This window comes from Theobroma umbraticum, unplaced genomic scaffold (assembly GCF_002168275.2).
Source record: "Theobroma umbraticum cultivar Fairchild unplaced genomic scaffold, ASM216827v3 scaffold_44.0, whole genome shotgun sequence".
Lineage (NCBI taxonomy): Eukaryota > Viridiplantae > Streptophyta > Magnoliopsida > Malvales > Malvaceae > Theobroma > Theobroma umbraticum.
The window spans coordinates 13,765,846-13,788,524 of record NW_018397255.1 but is presented as its reverse complement, the minus strand read 5'-3'; the positions used below and the strand labels follow the sequence as shown (position 1 = coordinate 13,788,524).

At 33.0% G+C, this 22,679-nt stretch overlaps 1 protein-coding gene across 3 annotated transcripts; it reads left to right on the top strand.

Annotated features, from left to right (window-relative positions):
- Window positions 1–8,754: 8,754 nt before the first annotated feature.
- Window positions 8,755–11,320, top strand: LOC110409061 (xyloglucan endotransglucosylase protein 34). 3 transcript variants are annotated; one of them, XM_021418282.2, is made up of 5 exons: window positions 8,755–8,914; window positions 9,050–9,240; window positions 9,365–9,465; window positions 9,674–9,867; window positions 10,691–11,320. In XM_021418282.2, exons 2-5 carry the CDS (start codon window positions 9,054–9,056, stop codon window positions 11,088–11,090), a joined length of 882 nt encoding a protein of 293 aa, XP_021273957.1. In that variant the 5' UTR covers window positions 8,755–8,914; window positions 9,050–9,053; the 3' UTR covers window positions 11,091–11,320. The 3 variants fall into 3 exon arrangements, with proteins under 3 accessions (XP_021273957.1, XP_021273956.1, XP_089638616.1); XM_021418281.2 differs by having other exon boundaries at window positions 8,796–8,954; XM_089782490.1 differs by lacking the exon at window positions 8,755–8,914 and having other exon boundaries at window positions 9,039–9,240.
- Window positions 11,321–22,679: the final 11,359 nt, after the last annotated feature.

The following is a 22,679-nucleotide window of genomic DNA, read 5'->3' as shown; positions in this document are numbered from 1 at the left end:
GGAGGCAGATTAGACGAGGGAGAAACCAGTTGGCCTTGCTTCTACAGCAGTTTATTTATTCTTGATTTGTTTATAGATTTAATAAATGCTTGTGGCTCTTCTTTCATTTCTAATTTTCGGTTTATTATGTTTCTTGACATTTTATTTTATCTATTTTTATAGATTAGAGCATCTGGAGCGTCTGTTGTGATCAAGGGTCTTTGGCCTCGATGATGTTAGTAACACCGGCCTTAAAAGCAAATTATGTATCAAAACCTCAAATCCATGGATCCCATATGAGTTATAAAATTAATTAATTCAATTTAGAACCAAAACTTAGAGGAAAAGACAAGAAGAAGGAAAATTCAACAAAACTCAAGGTCTCCTAAACTATATTAAGGCCATTAACATTGATTCTTTCCATACAACATGAAAAATAGACAGATAGAAAAATATAGATATATCATATATAAATCAATTTTAAAGCATCAAAACTAGAAATTTGTATGTTATTTGGTATTTATTCCACCAAAAAAAGTAAATCCGCAAAATCAATTTTAAAATTCTCATGTAAGATACGGAAGGGTAGTTTTGTCAAAAAAAAATCTCTGTCATAACAATTTTTTCATTGGGGTGTATAACAACTAAATTTTTCGATATGGCATATAACTATTAAATCTTCAATATAGTGCATAATAACTGCATTTTTTAACATCGTATATAATAACTAAATTTTTAACATAATATGTAACAACTAAATCTTCAACATGACATGTAACAACTATATTTTTTAACATAACGTATAGCAACTAAAATTTTAAACTAAATCTTTAACATAGCGTGTAACAGCTATATTTTTAACATGATATGTAATAACTAAATTTTTAACATGACTTGTAATAACTAAATTTTCAACATGATGTACAACAATTACATTATATAACAACTAAATTTTTAACATAGCGTATAATAACTGAATCTTTAACATGACATGTAATAACTAAACTTTTAACATAACATGTAACAATTATATTTTTTAACATAACGTGTAACAACTAAATTTTAAAACATAGCAAATCAACTATTATGTCATTAGCTCAGGTAATTTCTGTCATATGTGATACACATTTCATCTCCATGTAACTTAACTATTAATTGTAAGGAATTAAAAATATTTAGATTTTGATTGTTACAATTAAAATATTTGATCCTTAATTTAAAAAGTATTCAAATATTTAATTCTAATTTAAGCATTTAACTCGTGATAAAAGAATATAACTAATTCACTATTTGTATGAATTTAATTTATAAACTATAATAGTTTCTCATCAATGTCAAGTATTTGGTCTACCAAAATCACGTCAAAGAATTTCTCCTCTCTAATGTGAAATGAAAAGATCCACTAATATTAATTTTAAACTGCCAACTTTTCCTTGATTTTCTGGCATGAAAACCAGGCAGCAAGAGAAAAAGGCATATAAAGAGGCCCCAGAGAAAACAGCAGTCAGATTTTGCGGTTGGAGTAATCATCTTATTAAGTTTGTAGCGATCCATATATATTGTGGATGACAGCATTGATCACTTCAGTGAACAATGATAAGGGTTGTTCTTTCTTTTCTTTTTTCCTAGGTTTGAGGCATGCACAGAAGCTGGAAAAGACTCATCTGAACTGTTTTGGAGATGGAGGGACAAAATCATATGCTGAAAGAATATCAAAGTTTTAATGGGCATATAAATGCAACTATAAAAGTAGCAAGCAGGAACTGGTCTAGCAGATAAGATGGAGCAGCCAAAGCTGTATAGGTCGGGTGCATGCAGAGTGCAGCATGCATTATTTAAGACAGCTAGCTAAGGGGTGCATGCAAGTTGGGTCAGCGTAGCTTTGACCCATATACCAGATGTGCCATATCAACCACCGGCAACTTCACAACTGACGCCCAAGCCCTAAGTCTGACTGAAATGCATATGCACGTTGAGACTTTAATGCCACATGTTTTGGCTTCATATTTCAGCCTTACCTTTTTGTTTTTTCCAATTTGTAATTTGTTGGAAATACATTCAGGAGGTTTCCATAGATTATTCACATAATGTCCAGAATAGAAAGCTTCAAGACCAGCTTGGGTTTGAGCATCTGACAAGAATTGACTTAATTTGCCGGGCAATTACGATCAAATCCCTTCGGACTTCACCCAAGAAACATAGTCATCTGGTGGAGGTGGTATCTCTGCCCCTCAAAGTCAGACCTCGGAGAAGAGATCCAGACGGACAATGGATAAAAGTAAAATATATATATATATATATGCACTAGTTTCCTTTTCCATTTTAACGATGGAATCATTACAAGCATGCATGTTATTTGTTCGAGCATATCATCAGTCCCACGAAGTTATTTAAAAACCATTCATCTGCGCCATACCCCTATACATAAGGCCATGTAATTAAATTAATATTTATCGTGCGTTTCATTGCAGATTCCATGATATATACAAGCTATTTAACTTACTTCAAAACTTTTCGTTGATTAAAAGAAAACATTAGATGCGTACCATCATCCCAACGCCTGTTTTTGGGTGCATGGTTCCTAATCAAGCTTATTTATTCAGTAATTTTATATTAGATTTATGGTTTTGGACTAAACAATTGCCCTCCTCTATTTAGTAAGCTTTATCCTTTTTATATTTGAAATTTTCAAGTTGCAATGACTTTTGTGAACATGATACGTGTTTCTTTGTTTTAATAAAATTTGAGACAGATTGATTGCTCCAACCTTTCGATAGTGAAGTAACTTAAAAATTAGGTTTCTAAATGGATAGGTGCAGCAAAACAGACCATTGAAAAAGCTAGATTACAATACCACACATTAAGACAGTAACGAATGAAAAATTTTGCTTGAAAAATTATTAAAATATAATTATAAAAATAATTATATTATATATATATATATATATATATCAAGTTTCATAATATAATAATAAAAAATCAAAAATTAAAGACCGGAAGCCGCCACCACCTGCCATCCGTTTGCGCTGCCCTGCGTCAAGGTGAATGAGTTTTGCTAGTTGACAAATTTTTCTTCTTTCCATTCTTTTACAGCTTGAAAAGGGATACTCTATATCTGAATTCTTCATTTTTGTGAATCTAATGTTAGTGTTGGTAGATGAAAGTAATTATAATTGCTCAACTTAACACGGTTACAAGTTTTATTGTGACTCGTTTCATCTTATGCTAAAACCATTAGATAAAATTTTATCAACTATATTCCTTTTTGTCCTTTTTTGTTTGTTTATCTTTCTTTAATTCTTTAGGAAAAAAAATCGACTTTAGTTAATTTTATATAAAATTTTGGCAATCAAATCAATATTCCATGATTTTTAATGTCAAAAAGTAAAAAAAAAAATTACAGGTTCTATAATAGAAAAACAATATGTATTAAACAGCTAAGACTTAACTTAATGATTATTATTTCTCTTTAAAAAGAATTAAAAAAATTAAGATTCAAATTTCTTTTTCTTCAATTATAAGAAAAAAAAAGATAACATATATCATATAGTTAATCATGTAGTTTTTCTAATATGGTGCCTAAATGTTTTAGAAGTATTGATTAAAATATTATTTTACAAAATTAAGAGAAATGATTTATATATATAAATGTGGTTTAGTTTAAGTACATTAAATAAGTAAAATGATTTATTATCAAGGATCTTTAGTTTTACTTGTGCTTGTCTTTCTTTGGTAAATATTTACTTATTCAAATTTCAAACAGAAAGAAGAAGAAATGGCCGAGGGGCATTGGGCGTGCGATGCATACAAAAGCAACGAAGGATCCATCGACAAGCAGTGATGGAGGGCAGATGGAGAGAGAGAGAGTTGATTGATTATTAATCTGTAAATCAGGGGAAATGTAAACAATCAAATCAGATTGGGTTTGGCAGTCGGCAGTCGGCAGTCGGCACTTAGGCACTAGCTTTTTGCTTTTTGAAAATTTAACAGTGGAGTGCATGTGCTCACCACCTAAGGTTGCCAGTTGCCATTGTCGCAGACCATCCCACATGCCCATGCCTTGTGGACCCCTCTGCCCTCTCACTTTCTCTTTTACAATTTTTGAAAATATATTTTCTTTATGTGTTATTATATAAAAATTTTTATTCTGGCTCTATATAAATTTTTGTTAGAGGCAATTTAAAGTATTCATTTTGTCCTTTGCAACTTGCAAGTAACATTGTTTTGTCTTATATCTTTTGATTAACCCACTACTTTGTCTTTCTTGTAAGCAATATTTCGTCTTTTTCTTTAACCTATTTCTAAATTTATAGATTAAACTCTGTTTAAAAAATATTTTACAGGTTGAACTTTGAAACCAATTTTGATGCATACTAATTTGTATGTATCTTTTGATATTTTATTTCTGTAGAAATAATTCTTAAACCAATTAGTATTTTTTTTTCAATATAAGGTTCGGTAGGCTGTAACGCAAATAATTAAATTAGTCTTCTTTTTGTTGATAAGTGATGGTGTGAAAGTTATACTAATATACATATGTTATAAAAAGGGAATAAAACTTTGATGAGTATTAAAAAGGAAATTGAAAGTAGTCAAAGTACTTTATACCGTGAATTTGTTCTTAAGAGTGAGGACATGAAGGCGGGGCTACCGACAGAGGTTGCGCCATCATGGACGGATAAACCTTGCCGATGAGGTTGAAAACAGCCTCCGATTAGTCTTTGATTGTGCTCGACATTGGTTAAAGTGATATTTAAAGAAAATTAATTTATACATAGCAATGTTTAGCTTCGTTAATCAAATTTAAATATATATTTTTTTCAATATACTAAAAAATCCACAATTATTGTATTTAATATAAAAATATAATAAATACTATTTCAATTAACCTTAAAAGGGTTTCTTAAGATACTCATTAACAAAATTTATAAATATCTTCTCATTTAATTAAACTTAAATTATTTTGTTTCTTTGTCTAATCTTGTAATTCACCTTTATCCCTAAGTTTTGACATGTTTCGAAGTTTATTCTCCAAAACCTAATGCTTAGTGTTTCAACCGGTGTATTCAAGGGTTCAAAATACCTTTGATTTGAAAAAAAAAATGAAAAGAAAATAAAAAAATAGTTATAGCTCAAGTTTACTTCGATCTTTGTATCTCTTACGGGAATTCCGCATCAATAAAAATCTAAGTTTGCTATAATACTAAATGTTGTGTTAAAATTTAAATTTGACTTTCGTGCTATCTCACGTTCTGAAAATAAAATTTAAGTGAACTTATAACTTACGTACTTACATTCTTAATCTAAAAGACATATTTGATAAGTAATGAAAAATTCATATTTATATATCTAAAACCCTTTTTATCTCTTATTGATATAAAATTGTAACACTAAATACTTAATCTATTCTCAAAAATTTCACAATCGACCCTCTTACATTTTTTTTAATTATAAAGGATAATGCGTATATTGGTATCATGTCATAGTTCAAAATTCAATTTTGCACTCAAAATTAAAAAGGAAAATTGAACTTTTGAATTTTTTATTCTTGTTTTATCAATTTCCATGTGAGATTAATTTTGTTCATCAAATGAGTAACGTGTACGTGTCTAAGGGCAACAGATGTCTAAAAGTATCACATCATTTTTTTTTTAATTTTAAAAAATAAAAAATTAGAAAAAAATTTTAAAAAATGATATTTTTAAACACATGTAACATTCTTATTGGTTACTTTTGGATCACTCTCACCTGACTATTGGAGTCAGTCTCAAGTCGATAAAAAATGTAAAGTTTGAGTATTTAGTTGTACATGTTCAAACTTGGAAATATCAAATGGAATATTTGTTCAAATGCCAAATTCCAAATGAGCCTTCCTCTAAATATATGATATCACTACACCAATTGAGAGAGAGGATCTACTTACGGCCGTATATAGAAGCAGTGAGCGTTATCCAAACTATTAATGGTAATAAATACAAGGGTTGAAATTGATAATTCTTTTGACTCTTTGTCACTATTGTCTCCCCCACTTTCTCTTTCTCCTTTCTTTGTCTCTTTGCAGCATTTAATAACTTTAATCTCTTCTTCTGCTTTTTTAATTAGTTCCAAACAACTTTCTAGTTCATCTCCCAATTAATACGAAATCAACAGCTCATCTTTTCATCAAAGTAAAATCATCTAATTTCTCATTTTTGTTTGGTCCATGTTCATTAAATTTTCATAGTCATGTGTTTTGGTCCATGCGTATTGCATTACAGGATGGATACTAACCCTTCACTAGACTAAAATTCTCATCTCGTTTATGTCAAAATTAAATGAATTTGGAGTGTTGCTCGACACTCCAAAATGTTGAAAACTTGAAAAGGTTATTAAATCTGTCCAGATTCATATTTATATAAAAAAAATTGGCTGTCATGGATTAATGTCTTGGTTGATCAACATTAGATTGTGTTAATACACACTTACTTAACACCCTAGTTTTCAACGAAAGTTTTCATTTCCATGAAAAATTGGATTTTTTTTTGTTAATCTAAAGTCAAAGTTTGGTGTTATAGTATTCATGTAAAGCAACTTCTCTGCAGTTCTACAACTTCAACCCACTAAGACCGCCAAATTTGATAAGAGTAATAGAAGAGCAGCTCCAACTACATAAACCAAGTGAACTGGATTATTAAATAGCAACGCCACAATTGCAAACTTTGTTTCTTGTTTTCTAACAAAAACGTAATTCAACAATCTTCTGGCTCTTTTCTAGCTTTAGAATTATCAATTATTCCCATCTAACACACATCATTACAAAATGAAAACAAGAAAAAAAATTCCATACAAATTTAATAAGATATAATTAGAAGCTTAAAATTCTTTTATATATATATATATATATATTTTGAAGATAAAGCAACTAAACTACATTATTCGAGACCATAAAACATCTAAAATGTCCACGAGTTCATTAAAGCATAACCGATAAGCAAAATTAAAACCCACTTCGTTAAACGTCATAAAATCTACTAGTTATATTCCTCCATTTTATTAAACAACAACTATGTACAACAATTATGAAAAATTAGGTAAAAAATCAAATGGATTTAGAGAGAAAGAGACTTCAAACTCTCCAGAAGAGGAGGAAAAAATAAGAGGAATAATTAATGGTGTTAATTGGAAGCTGATGGAAAATTATCTTGAGGTAATTAAAAAGTAAAGTAAGGAACCTAATTTAGAACGTGGCGGACATGGGTTATGACATTTGTACTCAATACCGTGCTGCAATGGCCATGTGACATTCGACTCAATTGGCCGCGGTGGCCGCGGATAGAAGATGGAAAGCTCCAGCTGGGATAATGCTAAATACTGACGCGTCGATTTCTGTATTAAATGGCGAAATATGAGCTGCAGCGGGTTTCATGGTTAGAAATTCATCGTGGGAAATGGTGATTGCTGGTGGGACGAGATTCGAGTGCAGCACACATGCTGCAGTGGCTGAGTTACGTGCTTTGCTATGGGCCCTTTCAGTTTGCTCTAGAGATAGGAATTGATTGCCTCCAAGTGGTTAATTGGATTAAAAATAAGAGATTTAATGGAGAGGTGGGTCATGTGACTGAAGACTGTTGCTTGGGAATGACTCGGCTTAATTGTTCATCTGTTAAGCATTGTCGAAGAGAGACTAATGTGGTGGCCTATGAAATTGCTAAGCTGGCTAAAGATTTGGAGGTGGACCAGTATCTTTGGAGTGTAATTCTAGATGGTTCTGTAGCAATACAAAATGTAATTAGAAATGTTGGTAATTCTAGTTAATGTGGGTAGGAGGGCATGATTGAAGGTACTCTTTTTTTCTTTTCCATGGGTTTTTCTCATTGAGTTTTTTCATGAAAAGATTTTTGACGAGGTCCTCTTCATGTCGTAGGAATTTTATAATGTGTGGGGATAAGTGTTATGATACATACTGTAAGTGCCAATGGTACTGCATTAAGGAAAGAAATTTCCTTTTTCTAAAAAAAAAAAAAATCACATTTTAAACCCCAAGAGGTAAATTTTTTACTCCTGGTTTTCCCTTTTAAAATTTTCTGAAAAAAAAAAAAAACAGAGGAAGATGTAAAGAACATTGCTGGGTGTTTAATCATATGTGAGACAGCATGTGTTAGCTGGGAAATACAATCATCGAAGTATAGACTAATGGATTTCAGTGAGTTATTGGTTATTGCTGAATGATTAAGGGGAATCAAATAAATACTAGTACTAATAATCACAAGGATTGGTTTTCTGGATTCTCTGAATCCGGCAAGTGTAGTGCAGGAATACCATTCCTCAATTTACTTCAACAATCACTATTCAGTATTGAGCTGTTGCCAGAATATATCCTAGCGTTAATTCAAATGCAAAAGACAAAAGTGGGAAAAAGAAGAAAAGCAGTAACAAAAGCCGAATAAACATGCTGGCCCAGGGATTCTTATTGTGAGAGAAGAAAAAGGGTTGAAAATGGGTCAGTAATTGGCCGACGTCGGCGGACTGCACATCTCCATGACCATAAGCAAACGCACGGGTTCAAACTTTCAGCTTTTCAACATGTTTTCAAACTCAAATAGTGTTTGCATAATAACAAAAAATAAAATAAAATAAAACTCAATCACTGCACGCTTGATTCTTTCAACCAAATGACCTTTTACAGACACATAATACTAGCACCCTCACCAACGCCACAGTTGTAGGCATATAGATTAATGTATTAGCTGTACTGCCATTTCTATTATTAAAATCACATAAATTGAAACAGTGAAATCTTTTGTCTCCATGGTTAAACTAAAATAAACATTAAAACCAATTATGGGAGTAGATTCTCTAGATTAAAATTAAAGCCTACATATAGACTCACCCTTGCTTCAGCTTTCCTCATCCAGTGATCTTCATACCTCTTCATTCTTCCCATTCTCTCTTTCGGGTAATGCTCTAGCTAGAACCTGCTGAATAAGGCTTCGAAGGTTCTTTCTGCCATAGTTTTCCTTTTAGACGAGCGATTTTATTTTTCTTTCTGTTGGTTTTTGTCGTATGTGAATGTTAGATTCATGCTGTGCAGATATATGGCTTCACCGCAATGGATTCTGCTGCTGAGTCTCTTGTTCATGGTTTCTGGAACAATCGGAGCTCCCCCTAGGAGGCCTGTAGCGGTCCCATTCGGGAGAAACTATATGCCTACTTGGGCTTTTGATCACATTAAGTACTTCAATGGAGGCTCCGAGATTCAGCTCCACCTTGACAAATACACTGGTATAAACATAATCTTGGCTCTTGTTTTCCCATCAAATTATCAAATCAGATGCGTCTATCACCCTAAGATATTTCATATTTTCTGTTGATTCTCACAACGGTTTGGTTTTCATCTTTGTAAAAGGTACTGGTTTCCAGTCAAAAGGATCTTACTTGTTTGGCCACTTCAGTATGCAAATGAAGCTGGTTCCTCGAGATTCTGCTGGAACTGTTACCGCCTTCTATGTGAGTAAAATTCCTGTCACACTGTTGGCTGCTTTATTTACGACTCGCAGCTGCTCTGTAATAGATGCTTTCTCTGTTTGACAAATCAGAAAACTTTGGTTCATTTATTTGGGGGATTTTCTTTTCCAAACAAGAAAATACACAATTAAATTCTACTACTAGATTATCGTCTTTTTCTGCTTAACATTTGTGATTTGATGTCTTGCAGTTATCTTCTCAAAATTCGGAGCATGATGAGATAGATTTTGAGTTCCTGGGAAACAGGACCGGCCAGCCATACATTTTGCAGACCAATGTGTTCACTGGAGGAAAAGGAGACAGAGAACAGAGGATTTATCTTTGGTTTGATCCAACCATAGACTACCACGACTACTCTATTCTGTGGAACCTGGATCAGTTAGTGTGAGTGTCCTGTTTCTTATCATATTCCTGCCCAAATGTCCAAATCCTTTCAGTTTTGGCATTTTTATTAACAAGAATATAAGCACGCATAAATTCATGATTAATGGTTTCTGCATCTTGTATCAGCTTTTAACCTTCCGTCGTGCATTTAAGTTGCTGGATTCTATGATTTTGCTAGAATGCTAAAAGGGTTTTTAACTTTTAATATTTTGATGCTAGAAGCTGCAACAATTTCTATTTCGTGGACAGAACATACAACTTTTTTGTACAAGCAACATTATTGTTTTCTTTTTCCTGTCACTGTCGGGATATATTTCCAGAGTTCATTGTCAAGTTATAAGATTACTGCAGGAATCTAGGATCGATATCAGCCTTAATTATCGCATAGGACAAGAAAAATAAAAAAGGCTAAATTAACATCGGATGTTGTGACCTGCTTCACATGATGTTCTTCTACGTATGTCTTCCCTACACACCAAGTTGGGATCAGACTTTTGAACACCCAGTCTTTTGAAACCGTAGCATGATGTGTTCCAGCAATCTTGTAATAGACATTCATGTTTCTAAAGTGGAGAAACCGTTCCACAAGTCAAATCAAGCACCGAGTAAACGCATACTCAAATTTGGTGATTTTTCAGGTTTTCTTCTGTTGGCACATAAAATGCCTGAGATTTTTCAGGTTTGAGTCATCGAGTGGTTGGGTTACTTTATGACTTTTGACGGAAATTGATTGCTCCCTACATCATTTCTAACTGGAATGCACTACTTATTTATTTGGGTTCGTTTGCTCATTCTAAATTTAATATTTTGAAAATATGGACAGATTCTTCGTGGACAACACGCCAATCAGAGTGTTTAAAAACTGCAAAGATTTGGGGGTGAGATTCCCATTCAACCAGCCAATGAAGCTATACTCGAGCCTCTGGAACGCGGATGACTGGGCCACCAGGGGTGGGCTCGAAAAGACTGACTGGTCCAAGGCCCCTTTCATAGCCTCCTACAAGGGCTTCCACATTGATGGGTGTGAGGCCTCCGTTGAAGCCAAGTTCTGTGCCACACAGGGCAAGCGGTGGTGGGACCAGAGGGAATTTCGGGACCTTGATTCCTACCAGTGGAGGCGGCTCCGCTGGGTCCGCAACAAGTTCACCATCTACAACTATTGCACGGACAGGGTGAGATACCCTACCATGCCTCCCGAGTGCAGGAGAGACAGGGACGTTTAATTCGTCATCAACGGACCGGGATCTTCTATATATTCCATACTATATAAGATCGATCTTCTCCTTCAGCTTCGACTTGTTGGGTTTGTCTTCATTCATTTCTTTCTAGCTCCATTGCTGGGCTTCTGTATTGATATTAATATCGGTTACTTTTTATGTAGTTTTACTTCAAACATTTATTATCATGATAATAGTAAACCTATACTACCAGTATAGTATATCATTTATGTGTATCCGATGCACGTCACTGGCAATTTGATCATCAGCATATTAATCTTTTTTCTTATTTTTTTTTAAAGAAATCTACGCCTAAGGTTTTGAGTTTTTCTTTTTTATTTGTTTTGTTGTCTTTTCTCACTTCTTTCTTAGAAAGTGTGTTAGCCATATAAAAGGTATTTATAATTAGGTTAAAATGCTGATTCAACTTTTGATTTGTTGCATTTTAATCTTTTCATTTAATTAAATAATTTAATTAAATCCATATTAGAAATTTTTGATTTTCAATTAAATGTCAGTTTTATTTTAATTTCACATTATCTTATTATGTGTGACTATTAGGTTTTTAATATGTTAATAATAAATATAAATTAATTTAATTAAAAATTTATATTTATATTTGTAGATCATACATCATAATCATCTAAATGTCAAGAGAGTCAATATGGTTTGACTAACCTTACAAGATAGCTTTTCAAGGTTAAGCTAGAACCTTTACAATGAAGTACAAATTTCAACAAGGGAATGCCTCTACAAAGGTTGGGTGTTGAGATTTTAAGCTTGTTTATAGTGAGAGAAGAAATTTCAGATTGAATGAAGTAAGGATTCAACTTTGAAAGCATGATGGAAAACTAAAAGTATGCTAGAGAGTGAAGATGAGCTTGTGGGTAGTCTTTATAGGGTTTGTAACTTTATCTTAGGTTTTCTTTTACTTCAAAATGCCTCAAATGCATCTATTTATAGCTAAAGCATGCTTTGGAGACATTAGATACAAGTTTGAATCAAATCTGATCATTGTTGAAGCTTAAAGGTTGACTACAATGCTCTTAAGGTCGACTATGTTCTTCATATTTTTTCAATTAGGGCTTCCATAGTTGAGTATGTATATTTTCTAGTCTATCCACTTCTAGAGAGCATGTATTTTTCAAATCTGGGCTTCTATAGTCGACTATGGTTTCTTAAAGTTAACTTTTTTTGGCTTTTGATTTGTCAGGGTCGACTACATATTTTCTATAGTCGACTATGGTTCTTCTTCAACTTGATTTTCTTGGTTTATCTGGAACATGGTTGATTATACTTCCTCTATAGTCAAATATGATTGTTCTGAACTTGATTTTCTTGTTCTTTCTAGAACAAGGTCGACTATGCTTCCTCTCTAGTCGACTAGAGCTTTATGATCTTCAAGTTTTTCACTCATTTAGCCTTTAAATCGACTTGAAATTTTCTAGGATGGACTCTTGACTTGTGTCTTGAAGTTACCTTTAGCCTTTTGATGCATTTCTTTAGCTATTTTCTCATTTCCTTGTACTTATATTCAAATAAGCAAATCAAGGCATATTTGCTCTTGATTTCTTGGTTGAAAATACATTATTTGAAAGCTTGTAGTTTTCTAAGGATGCATGGCTTTTCAAACAATTTTCTAACCTTAGGAGACTAAAAATGTAATTGAGACATTTTTAAATGCCTTGACATTAAATTTAAGAAGACGTGATTTTTGTCAAATCAAAACATGAACATGATGTAATTGAAGTTTAACAATCTTTCCTTTTTTGATATGACAAAAACATGAGCATATTGGATTGAAAATTTCTTGAAACCTCCCCCTAACTTAATTAGTCTCTATGCCGCTAAAAGCATTTGAATTATAAATGAAAAGGACATAAAAGTTGAGTATGAACTTTAAAAGGATTCTCCCTTAATATATGCATGAAGTTAAAAAATGTTTTCAAAGCAATTCAACTAATGAAAGAGCATTTTAATGTGCTCATAAACCTTCTCCCCCTTTTTGTTATATAAAAAACGAGTAGAAACATGAGCTTTAAGCCTTTAAACTCAAGAGATAATGGTTAGTGATAATCATCAATTATAGAGAAGCATTAAGTTCAATAATAATCACTAATAATAAAATCAAAATATTGAGATTTATTTCCATGTAAATAGTCAACCAATAGATCAAATCAAGATGTATTCCCATTCAATAGATATTCAAGCAAGGTATAGGGAAATATACTCATTTAGCACATCCAAAAATCATAACATATTTCTTCTCAAAATATTCAAGTAAAGTGTGAAGAAATATATTCAACCATTTCAATGGAGCTCAATATAAATGTCGTCATCAAGAATGCCACACACACACACACACACACACACACACATATATAAAGATGAATATGATCATGATGTGGGCATAACATTTAAGAATTTCAAGAAAGATAAGCATAAAGATGTTCAATAAGCACACAAATTCTAATATTCAGCTCCATTTGGTAGATATCAATATAAGACCCAATATACAAATTGATAGATATAAATAAAATCTCCCCCTATGGAAAAGCAAATAAGTACAAGATTAGGAATAAGGAATGGAATCATTTCAAGGTTCATTATATCAATTGGTAAGGCACTAGTAAAGGCCCCCCCCTAAAGCTTGATATTAATGGTTGGGATGGACTTGATATAAATTGTGCATTCAAGCATAAATGTGAGGCACTATAAAGCACATTTGGTGTTGGAAAGATATTATCAATAATGAAGAGCACCAATTTGTTGAATTCTCACATTTTCTTGTTGAAGATACCAAGTGCTAATGACATCGATTTTGATAAGCTCCCCTTTAATAAAACATAAGAACATAAGGTCTAAATAAGACCAATTATTAGGAGACAAGTCATGATCCTAAAATAAATGAGCATTTAAATAGATATTCAATTATGCATCAAATATTCATGTTTGCAAAGTAGTTCCTAGGAATATCCAAGGTATCATTAATTATCAAGTACCATTCTTAATCATTTTCAAGCATCAATAAGCATTCTCTAATTTTCATCAAGTATTTATCATTATCATTATGAAGCATTATCAACAAAGCAATATTAATCATTTCAAAAGAATTCTCCAATTTGTATAGGAATGACAACTCAAGGAGAATTTTAACGATAAAAGCATATCATCAATTATCAATAAAATATCATCATTAGAGACTTTTAACAAGCATTCTTCCAAATTATTTTCAAGCAAGCATTTAAGTTCAACGTATATTCTATTTCTTAATGATTTTCATAATTCATGAGTGATACCGATCGTTATGGAATATTGGAAAGAGAAGCACTCAACTCATGAATATATTCAAAGTGAACATCTAAGCATCAATGAATATCAATTGTCAAGATCCAAGAAATAAGCATTCAATTTTTAACCTATAAGCTCAAGTTGGTTGCACATAAAGTAAACATTTAAGCTTATTGAAAACATAGTCAACATTCAAGTGCATATTCAAAAGATATTTCAACTATGTCCACACAATATGTTTCATGATCAAACTTGACAATCAAATTTATATTCCAATGAATGGCACAAGGTAGGTTTTAAACTTCAATCATTAACGTCAAGCACGATTAAATGTCATGTAAGCATGTGCCTTGACCAACACAATAGATGAACCATGTTTTTCATGAAGTACAAGGAATTCATCATAATCAATTTCATGTGCATAATCAAGGAGTCAATTTTGAAACAATCAATTAGGCCCAAACAAAAAACACATTTCAAGAGTTGTTCCTAGACCAAGCATTTGAACATTGCAATTCTCAAGCAATGATATTTTCAATGAGAAATGATTAATTTAAGCACTTATGAACAATTTTTCATTTTTCAAATCAAGCACAAAAGAAATAATAAGATCAATATAAGTTAGGATAGGTTAGATTAATAGGATCAATGAGAAATGATATAGGAGCATATTATTTAAGTTACTTATGCATTAAGTTAGGTTAGGTTAAGTTATCTTTTACTTTAGTTGTACTCCATAGAAGTTTAGGTTAAGTTACTTCCCTATTTATTTTTATTTAGGAATTGTAATAATCCCACATAGGAAAAGAAAAAAAGCTTTCTTCTTTAGGAATAGTTATATAAAGCCCTCTTGGGTTAATTGTTAAGCACATTCAACTTGAGAATTAATAAAAAATATTTTCTTTAATAAGCAAGAGTGCTTATTTTCACTAAGCTCTTTTCAAAAGAGTAAAAGAGTTTAGTATCTTTGGTTTGGCCAACCAAAATGGGAGTTTGGCTATTGTTCACCTTAGTTAGGTGGCTCTACCCTTACCATGATTACTGTTTTCACGTCGCTTCAATGTCTTCACAATGCCCCAGCATTAGTTTGGTATTAGAGTGGGAAGATCATTGTTTGCTGCGTAATTTGAGTTCGTTGTTGGGTTTTGACTCTCATTGTTTGGGTAATTTTCTATTTTATTGTTTTATAATTCTATCATCATTCTTTTTGCATTGCCACATCATTATCACCCCGTCATTGCTATATCACCATTGCCATCATTATCATCCTTATTTGAGCCAACAAAATGCCACCAAGATGCCAAAATCGACAAAAAGATGTTCACAAGATTGAGGTTGAGGAATTACGTTGTCAAGTTCAAGAATTACAAGAGTAACTCGCAAGATGTGATGCTTCTCAAATCAATAATAGTAGCTCTATGATAAAAAGGATAATACCAATCTTTTCCATCAAGAATCGTCTTCTGATGAAGAAGTACCTATACGTTGTTTAAGAACTGCTGCTAATAAAGATTTGAAAATTAAGGTAAACATTTTTGAATTTGAAAGAAGGCTTCACCTTGATGATTTTCTTGATTGGCTTTACACAGTGAAAGAGTTTTCAAGCTCAAAGATGTTTCTAATGAAAAATGTGTGAATCTTATTGCAATTAAATTGAAAAAGCATGCCTCTATTTAGTGGAAAAATCTCAAATGACATCGAGAAAAAGAAGGCTATAACAAGATTAGAATATGGGATAAGATGCGTTGAGAACCCAAATTTAAATTCCTTATTAAACACTATAGACATGAAATTTTTTTGAATTTCATAACATGAGGCAGAAAACAATGCCAGTGGAAGAATATACATTGGAGTTTGAACAACTTCACATGAAGTGTGATGCTTACGAACCTGAAGAGCAAATTGTAGCTCATTATCTTAAAGGTCTCAATGTCAAAATTGCGATGTTGTTCAACTACAACCATATTGAAACATAAATGATGCCATCAGATTAGTATTAAAGGTTGAGAAACAATGATCATAAAAAAGCTAAGAGAGTTCATCTAGACAAAAAGATTCAACCTCAAACCATGGGAGACAAAGTTCGATAACTATTCAGCCTCCAAAGGTAAACTCTTTCAAAATTGCAAACAATAATGATAAAGAAACTTCTACTCGTGCTTTTAATGTCAATAATAAGTGCTTCAAATGCAAAGGATTTGGGCATATTGCTTCTGATTGTCTAAATCAAAGAATTATCTCTTTAGTGGAAGAAGAAGAAGTTATGGAAGAACCTATTATGGAAAAAGTTGAGAATGAGCCAGAAATATTCAACAAACATGAGATAGAAGAAGTTGCTACTAACCATGAAGAAGCTCTTGTTTTTTGTCATAACCTTAACACTATTATGATGATTGAAGATGAAAGTTGGCTTCACCACAACATCTTATATACAATGTGAACATCCCAAGAAAAGGTTTGCAATGTCATTATTGATAGTGGAAGTTGTGAGAATGTGTTGCCAACTACATAGTGAAAAAGTTGAAGCTTCGAATGGAAGTACATCCTTATCTTTATAAGCCACAATGACTGAGAAAAGAAAATGAAGTTAAGGTAATAAAGTGTTGTTGTGTTCAATTCTCTATTGAAAATAAGTATCAAGATGAAGTTTAGTGTGTTGTTATCGTTGGGATGCCCATGGCAATATGGTCATCAAGCTCATTATGACATAAACAAAAATAATTATTGTTTCATCATGGATGGAGTGAAAATTATGTTGACTTCACTAAAGCCAAAAATTTGCCCAAAGAGACAAGAATAAGATAAATCATTCATCACTATGTCTAGCCTAAACAAAGCTTATCGTAAGTTAAACTTCTTATACCTCTTATTAGTTTATGAGGAGAATGAAGTATTTTCATCCTTTTCCAAGGATGTCAAACCCATAATTGAGGAGTTTTGTGATGTTGTACCTAATGAGATACCCCGTAGATTGCCACTAATGCTGGATATTCAACATGCCATCGATTTCATCCTTGGTTCTATAATTCCAAACAACTTTGATTAGGAGCATAAAGAGTTACAACATCAAGTCAAACAACTTTTGAAGAAAGGCCTAGTAAGAGAAAATGTTAGCACCTATGCTGTTCTTTCTTTATTAGTTCTAAAAAAAGATGGAACATGGCATATGTGCATTGCTAGTCGTGCCATAAGCAAAATCACCATCAAGTATCATTTTCCCATTCTTAGACTTTATGATTTGTTAGATAAATTTGCATAATCGTTATCACCAAGTTTGAATGCGACCTGTAGATGAATGAAAAATTGCATTTAATACTCATGATGGGTTATATGAATGGACACTTATGCCATTTGGCCTTTCTACTGCACCCAGCACCTTTGTGCACCTAATAAACTTGGTATTCAGTTTTTTTATTAGGAAGTTTGTCGTGGTTTATTTTGATGATATTTTGGTGTATAGTATAAGTTAGAAGGAGCATTTGGAACATTTACGATAGATTTTTGATGTACTTTGATAGCAAAAGCTTTTTGCTACCTTAAAGATGTGCAAATTTATGACAAATAAAGTTATTTTCTTAGGATATGTTGTGCCAAGCCAAGGAATTGAAGTGGACTAAAGCAAAGTTGATGCTATTACCAATTGGCTAGTTCCAAAGTCACTTCATGACATTTAAAACTTTCATGGATTAACTTCTTTTTACTGACGTTTCATATAAAACATTTAGTTTTATTGCTGCTTTACTTACTGAATGCCTTAAACGAGATAGTTTTATATGGAGTATCAAGGCACAATATAGCTTTGAAGATTTGAAAGAGAGGATTACTAAAGCTTTCCTGCTTGCATTTCTAAATTTTGATCTGGTGTTTAAAGTTGATTGTGATGCCTCATATAGGTATTGGTCCTATTCTATCTCAAAAAAGATGATCAATTGCTTTCTTTAGTGAGAAACTCAATGATGTAAAGTTGAAATACTCAACGTATGATAAAGTGTTTTATGCCATTATTCGAGCCTTAGACCATTGAAGCCACTATTGGTTACCAAAGGAATTCATCTTGTATTTTGATCACGAAACCCTCAAACATCTCCACTCCCAACACAATCTTAATCGTCGACATGTAGCTTGGAGCGAGTTTCTTTAAACCTTTTTGATTCTCTTTAAGCACAAGTTAGGAGTGTAAAACAAGGTAGTTGATGCTTTAAGTTGTCGCCTTACTCCTTTCTCTACATTACATTTAAAGGTTGTTGGTTTTGAAGTTGTTAAAGAATTTTATGAGAAAGATCTTGAATTTGGTGAGATATGGAACTCTAGTTCTCCACATCCTTATCAACAATTTCACCAATAAGAAGGGTATCTTTTCAAGCATAGCCTATTGTGCATCCTTCAATGTTCTCTATGTGTAACACCTTTAATTTTTGAGGTAAATTAAGTTAATTGAGAATGATCTGTTAAATATATATTGTGCCTCAAGAACATCAATGATATGTTATGTATGTTAAGTGTGGAGAGTGTATACGTTTACACTTAAGTGAATTTTTTTAAGGAAATACGAGAAATGATGAATAAACTCAATGGTTTAGGGTTTTGATTTGAATTAGATGTGATAATTAAGGGTATGTATGTGTGGATTGGTTTTTATGAATAAGTTGAGATTGTGGAAGAGATTTAGAATGAGTTTAGACTTTAAAGGGAACAATTTTACGAATCTAGACCAACAAAGTCGATCTTAGTGCATAAAGGGTTAATTTTGTGAAGTAAATAATAGGGGAAGTTAAACATTTTGGTTTATGAATGACCATAAGCCCTCTATAGTCAATCCTAGGAAGGAAAAATTGAAGAAATATGAACATTCTAGTCCAAGATAGACTATAGACCCTCTATAGTCGATCTTATGAAGCAAAATTGGATTAAAACGATCATTCTAGTCCAAGATCGACTATTGACCACTTATGGTCAATCCTGTGAAAGGGAAATGGGTGGAACACAAGTCTTCTAGTCCAGGATTGACTACAAGTCCACCATAGTTGATCTTAGCTTGCCAGATCAGCCAAAATTGGGTTTAAAAACCCTAAACCTGATTTTTCCCTTCATTTTCTCTTTTTCCTTTATTCTCCCTCCAATTTCTCTTAAATCTTACACCCTTCAGATCCATCAATCTTCAGCAACAAATCAAGGACTTTAAGTGTTAAAAGTAGGGGTTTTACTCTTAAAGAGTTTGGTTTGTGATTTTCGCTTTTTTTCTTTAGAACCTAAAACCCTAACTTCCAAGAATGAATTTTTGAAGCACTTGAAGTTGTTTGGAGTAAATTTTGAGCTTGGTTCTTAAGGTAATATTAAGTGTTTTCACCGATTGATTTTCATTTTAATCAGTTAATAACTTAGATTTGATTTGGTCCAACTTTGAAGAAATTGGCCCTTTTGAGCGAACTAAGGATTTGGGGTAAATAATTGTACACTCTAGTTCCTAAGGTATGGGTCTAGATCGTTATTGAAGGATTTGAGCTTATATGCTGGATTGTTAAGTATTTGGTTATTTTTAAAAAAGATGACATTTTTCATAAGCTAAGATTTAATTAGTTTTGTAATATTTTGATGTGCTTTAGGGAGCATTGAGCCATTGGGCACATTTGTGAGGAAAAACATGATTGCAGGCTAAGGATTGAAGCTTGGCTGTGGAACACCTCCAATTTGTCATTGTGAGTGGGTTAATTAAATTCATGTGATGCATAATGCAAGGAACATGTGCTGCACTGGTACTACATTATGAATGTAGGCCTAGTTGAATATGCCTAGGCTAGAGAACTATGTAATTACGTATGTGAAGTGATTGCCTAGTTGGGTGTGCCTCGGCTAGTATATTGTTAATGTACATGTTGGTATATGTGTTTGCTTGTGAATGCCATTGGGAAGCATGAGCTTTTAGACATCTAGGTGATGTATGATTTTAATGGTTATTGGATATGTTGTGACTAAATCAATGTGATGGTGATACTATGTTGTGGGATTAGATTGTCCATTTGTTGACAAAATATTGATGCATGATTTGATGTGATATTATTCATGTATGTGCGACTATTAGGCCATGATTAAATTAAAATGAGATTGTTGATGTATATGTAGCCAGTAAGCCATGATTATTAAGGCACTTAGAACTTAATGAAAGCTCGATAAATGTGATTGTTACTATGTTGTAAACATATGAAAGAATAGAAAAATGATTGTCTCATTGTAGAATTATGTTCTATTTGAGGAATGAATTTTGGACGTTGATTTGACTTTAGGTTAAGTGGGTTTCGTTACCCTGTGATTATGTGTGTGTGCATGCAGGGATGGTGGTAAATAGGGGCTGTGGTTTAATCTTGTTTGTTAGTCCCAGCTAAAATGCCATGATGTCACCCATTGAGAGATTACTCCTGGTGATGCCATCGACTGAAGATTGCTCTAGGCGATGTCGATCGTTGGGAGATTACTCTGATTGATGATATGATTTTCTACCAACTATTTTGGAGCTAGGCATGATTTGATTGTTTTCCTGTTGCTTTGGCATGCACGTGACTTGTGTTTTGTCAGCGGCTTTGCTCTATGCATGATTTGTTTCTCCATTGGCTGGCTATCGTACGTGATTTGACTATGTCTAGGGGAGGACCACTTGCTAATTAGATGTGATGTGAATTAATTTGTATACAACAAATGATAGCCTTGGAGAAGCGTAGATAAACATGATGTGAATCAATACGATACTCTAACAACTAAAGTGTGCCGTGGAGAATGATGCGATTGACTTTGACTTGGCTTAGAGAGTAAGTCTATCAATGTGGATGATGGTTTTTGGGGATCTTGAAGATGATGATATGACCTATATTGGGAGGTTAGGGATAATGATATGCCCTATATTTGGAGATGTTTGCTAGATCATGTAGATGCATTGAGAGTGCAATGTTTATTATATGTTTGATGTATGTATATGATCCTGATTAAGTGCATCACTTTTTGAGTATTATGATACTCACCCATTTTTGTACCATATGCAGATAAATTGGCTACTGGACAGAGCGTGGCAAGGGTTGTCTATTAACAGATCGATTTTGGCATCTAGTAGGTTTTTCATTTTGATCACTCCATTGGGTTAGGTCCACATTAGCTTCTGCACTCGAAATTTTAAGTTTAGAAAGTAATGTATTTTGGATATTATAGGCATTGACTGCCATGTAATATTATGTACTGAGGGTTGTTACGTACGAACCCGCCTTGAATGGTCAATGTGTGACTTTATGATGATTGTATGAATTATGTGATAAGGATGGTGTACAATGTTGAACTTGAATTGTATTTATGAATATGACATGAAATCCCTTAGCAATGTGTTATTTGGTTTTGAACTTAAGGCTTGCTCGGGTTTAGTGGGCTTGCTTGCTGGGCTCATACACAGTTCGTAGACCTTGGGTCTAGGTTGTGATAAAGTGGGTATCAAAGCTTAAGGTTGATATCAGAGTGCCTAGATTTGAAAGTCCTAGGTAAAATTGTGTTTGTCAGCTGAGCGTCAGGATTAGTGTAGAGTCTTGTTCATGGTTTGTGATTGCAGCATTAATTATGAATAGGAGCTTGCATGAATTCCCATGTCTTAGTAAACTTACCCATGAGATTTTGGAATTTGAATTTTGAACATGGTATTGCTTTGTCTTGGTGCAAGATGCTGCCTAAAATGAAAATTGCCTCAAGGGCCACAAGAGAGCAAGTTGCACCAAATAATCCTATGAAACCACCATGAGTGTCCATGTTAATATGCCATGGTAGAAGTAGAGCAGTTAAACATGCTTGAGATGCAGATCCCAGTTATGTTCTGACCAGTGATGGGAATGTGGGAGCTGAGGAGGACTACCTTACAGGAGAAGGTGTCACCTTAGAAGATTTGGCAGTCGGACTGCAAAGTTTGGCTAATGAATTCATTGATTTTCATAATTGAGGACTAGCAGAGTCTGAGGAATGGGTTAACTCTAGTTCACAAAATCTGAATTATATGCCTTAGTGTGAACATCTGAAAGGGGTTATTGAGGTTTCCTTGGCAAATTTTATGAAGTTAAAGCCCTCGTCTTTTACTATTTCAGATGCAGAGGAAGATTTGTAAAAATTTTTTAAAGACATGGAATGTATTTGTTCTACTTTAGGATGCTCCACACATCGATCAATAGAATTGGGGTTTAGATTAAAAGATGTGACCAGAATATGGTTTGTGTCACTTAAGAGAGGTAGACCATCAAGGTTAGCCCCATTGTCATGGGAAGAATTTATCCAAGGTTTGCTAGA

Coding starts and splice junctions, on each gene's coding strand:
- LOC110409061 (XM_089782490.1), top strand. CDS start 9,039: ATGCTGTGCAGATATATGGCTTCACCGCAATGGATTCTGCTGCTGAGT. Junction 9,241..9,364: donor CCACCTTGACAAATACACTG/GTATAAACATAA, acceptor TCTTTGTAAAAG/GTACTGGTTTCCAGTCAAAA. Junction 9,868..10,690: donor TGGAACCTGGATCAGTTAGT/GTGAGTGTCCTG, acceptor AAATATGGACAG/ATTCTTCGTGGACAACACGC.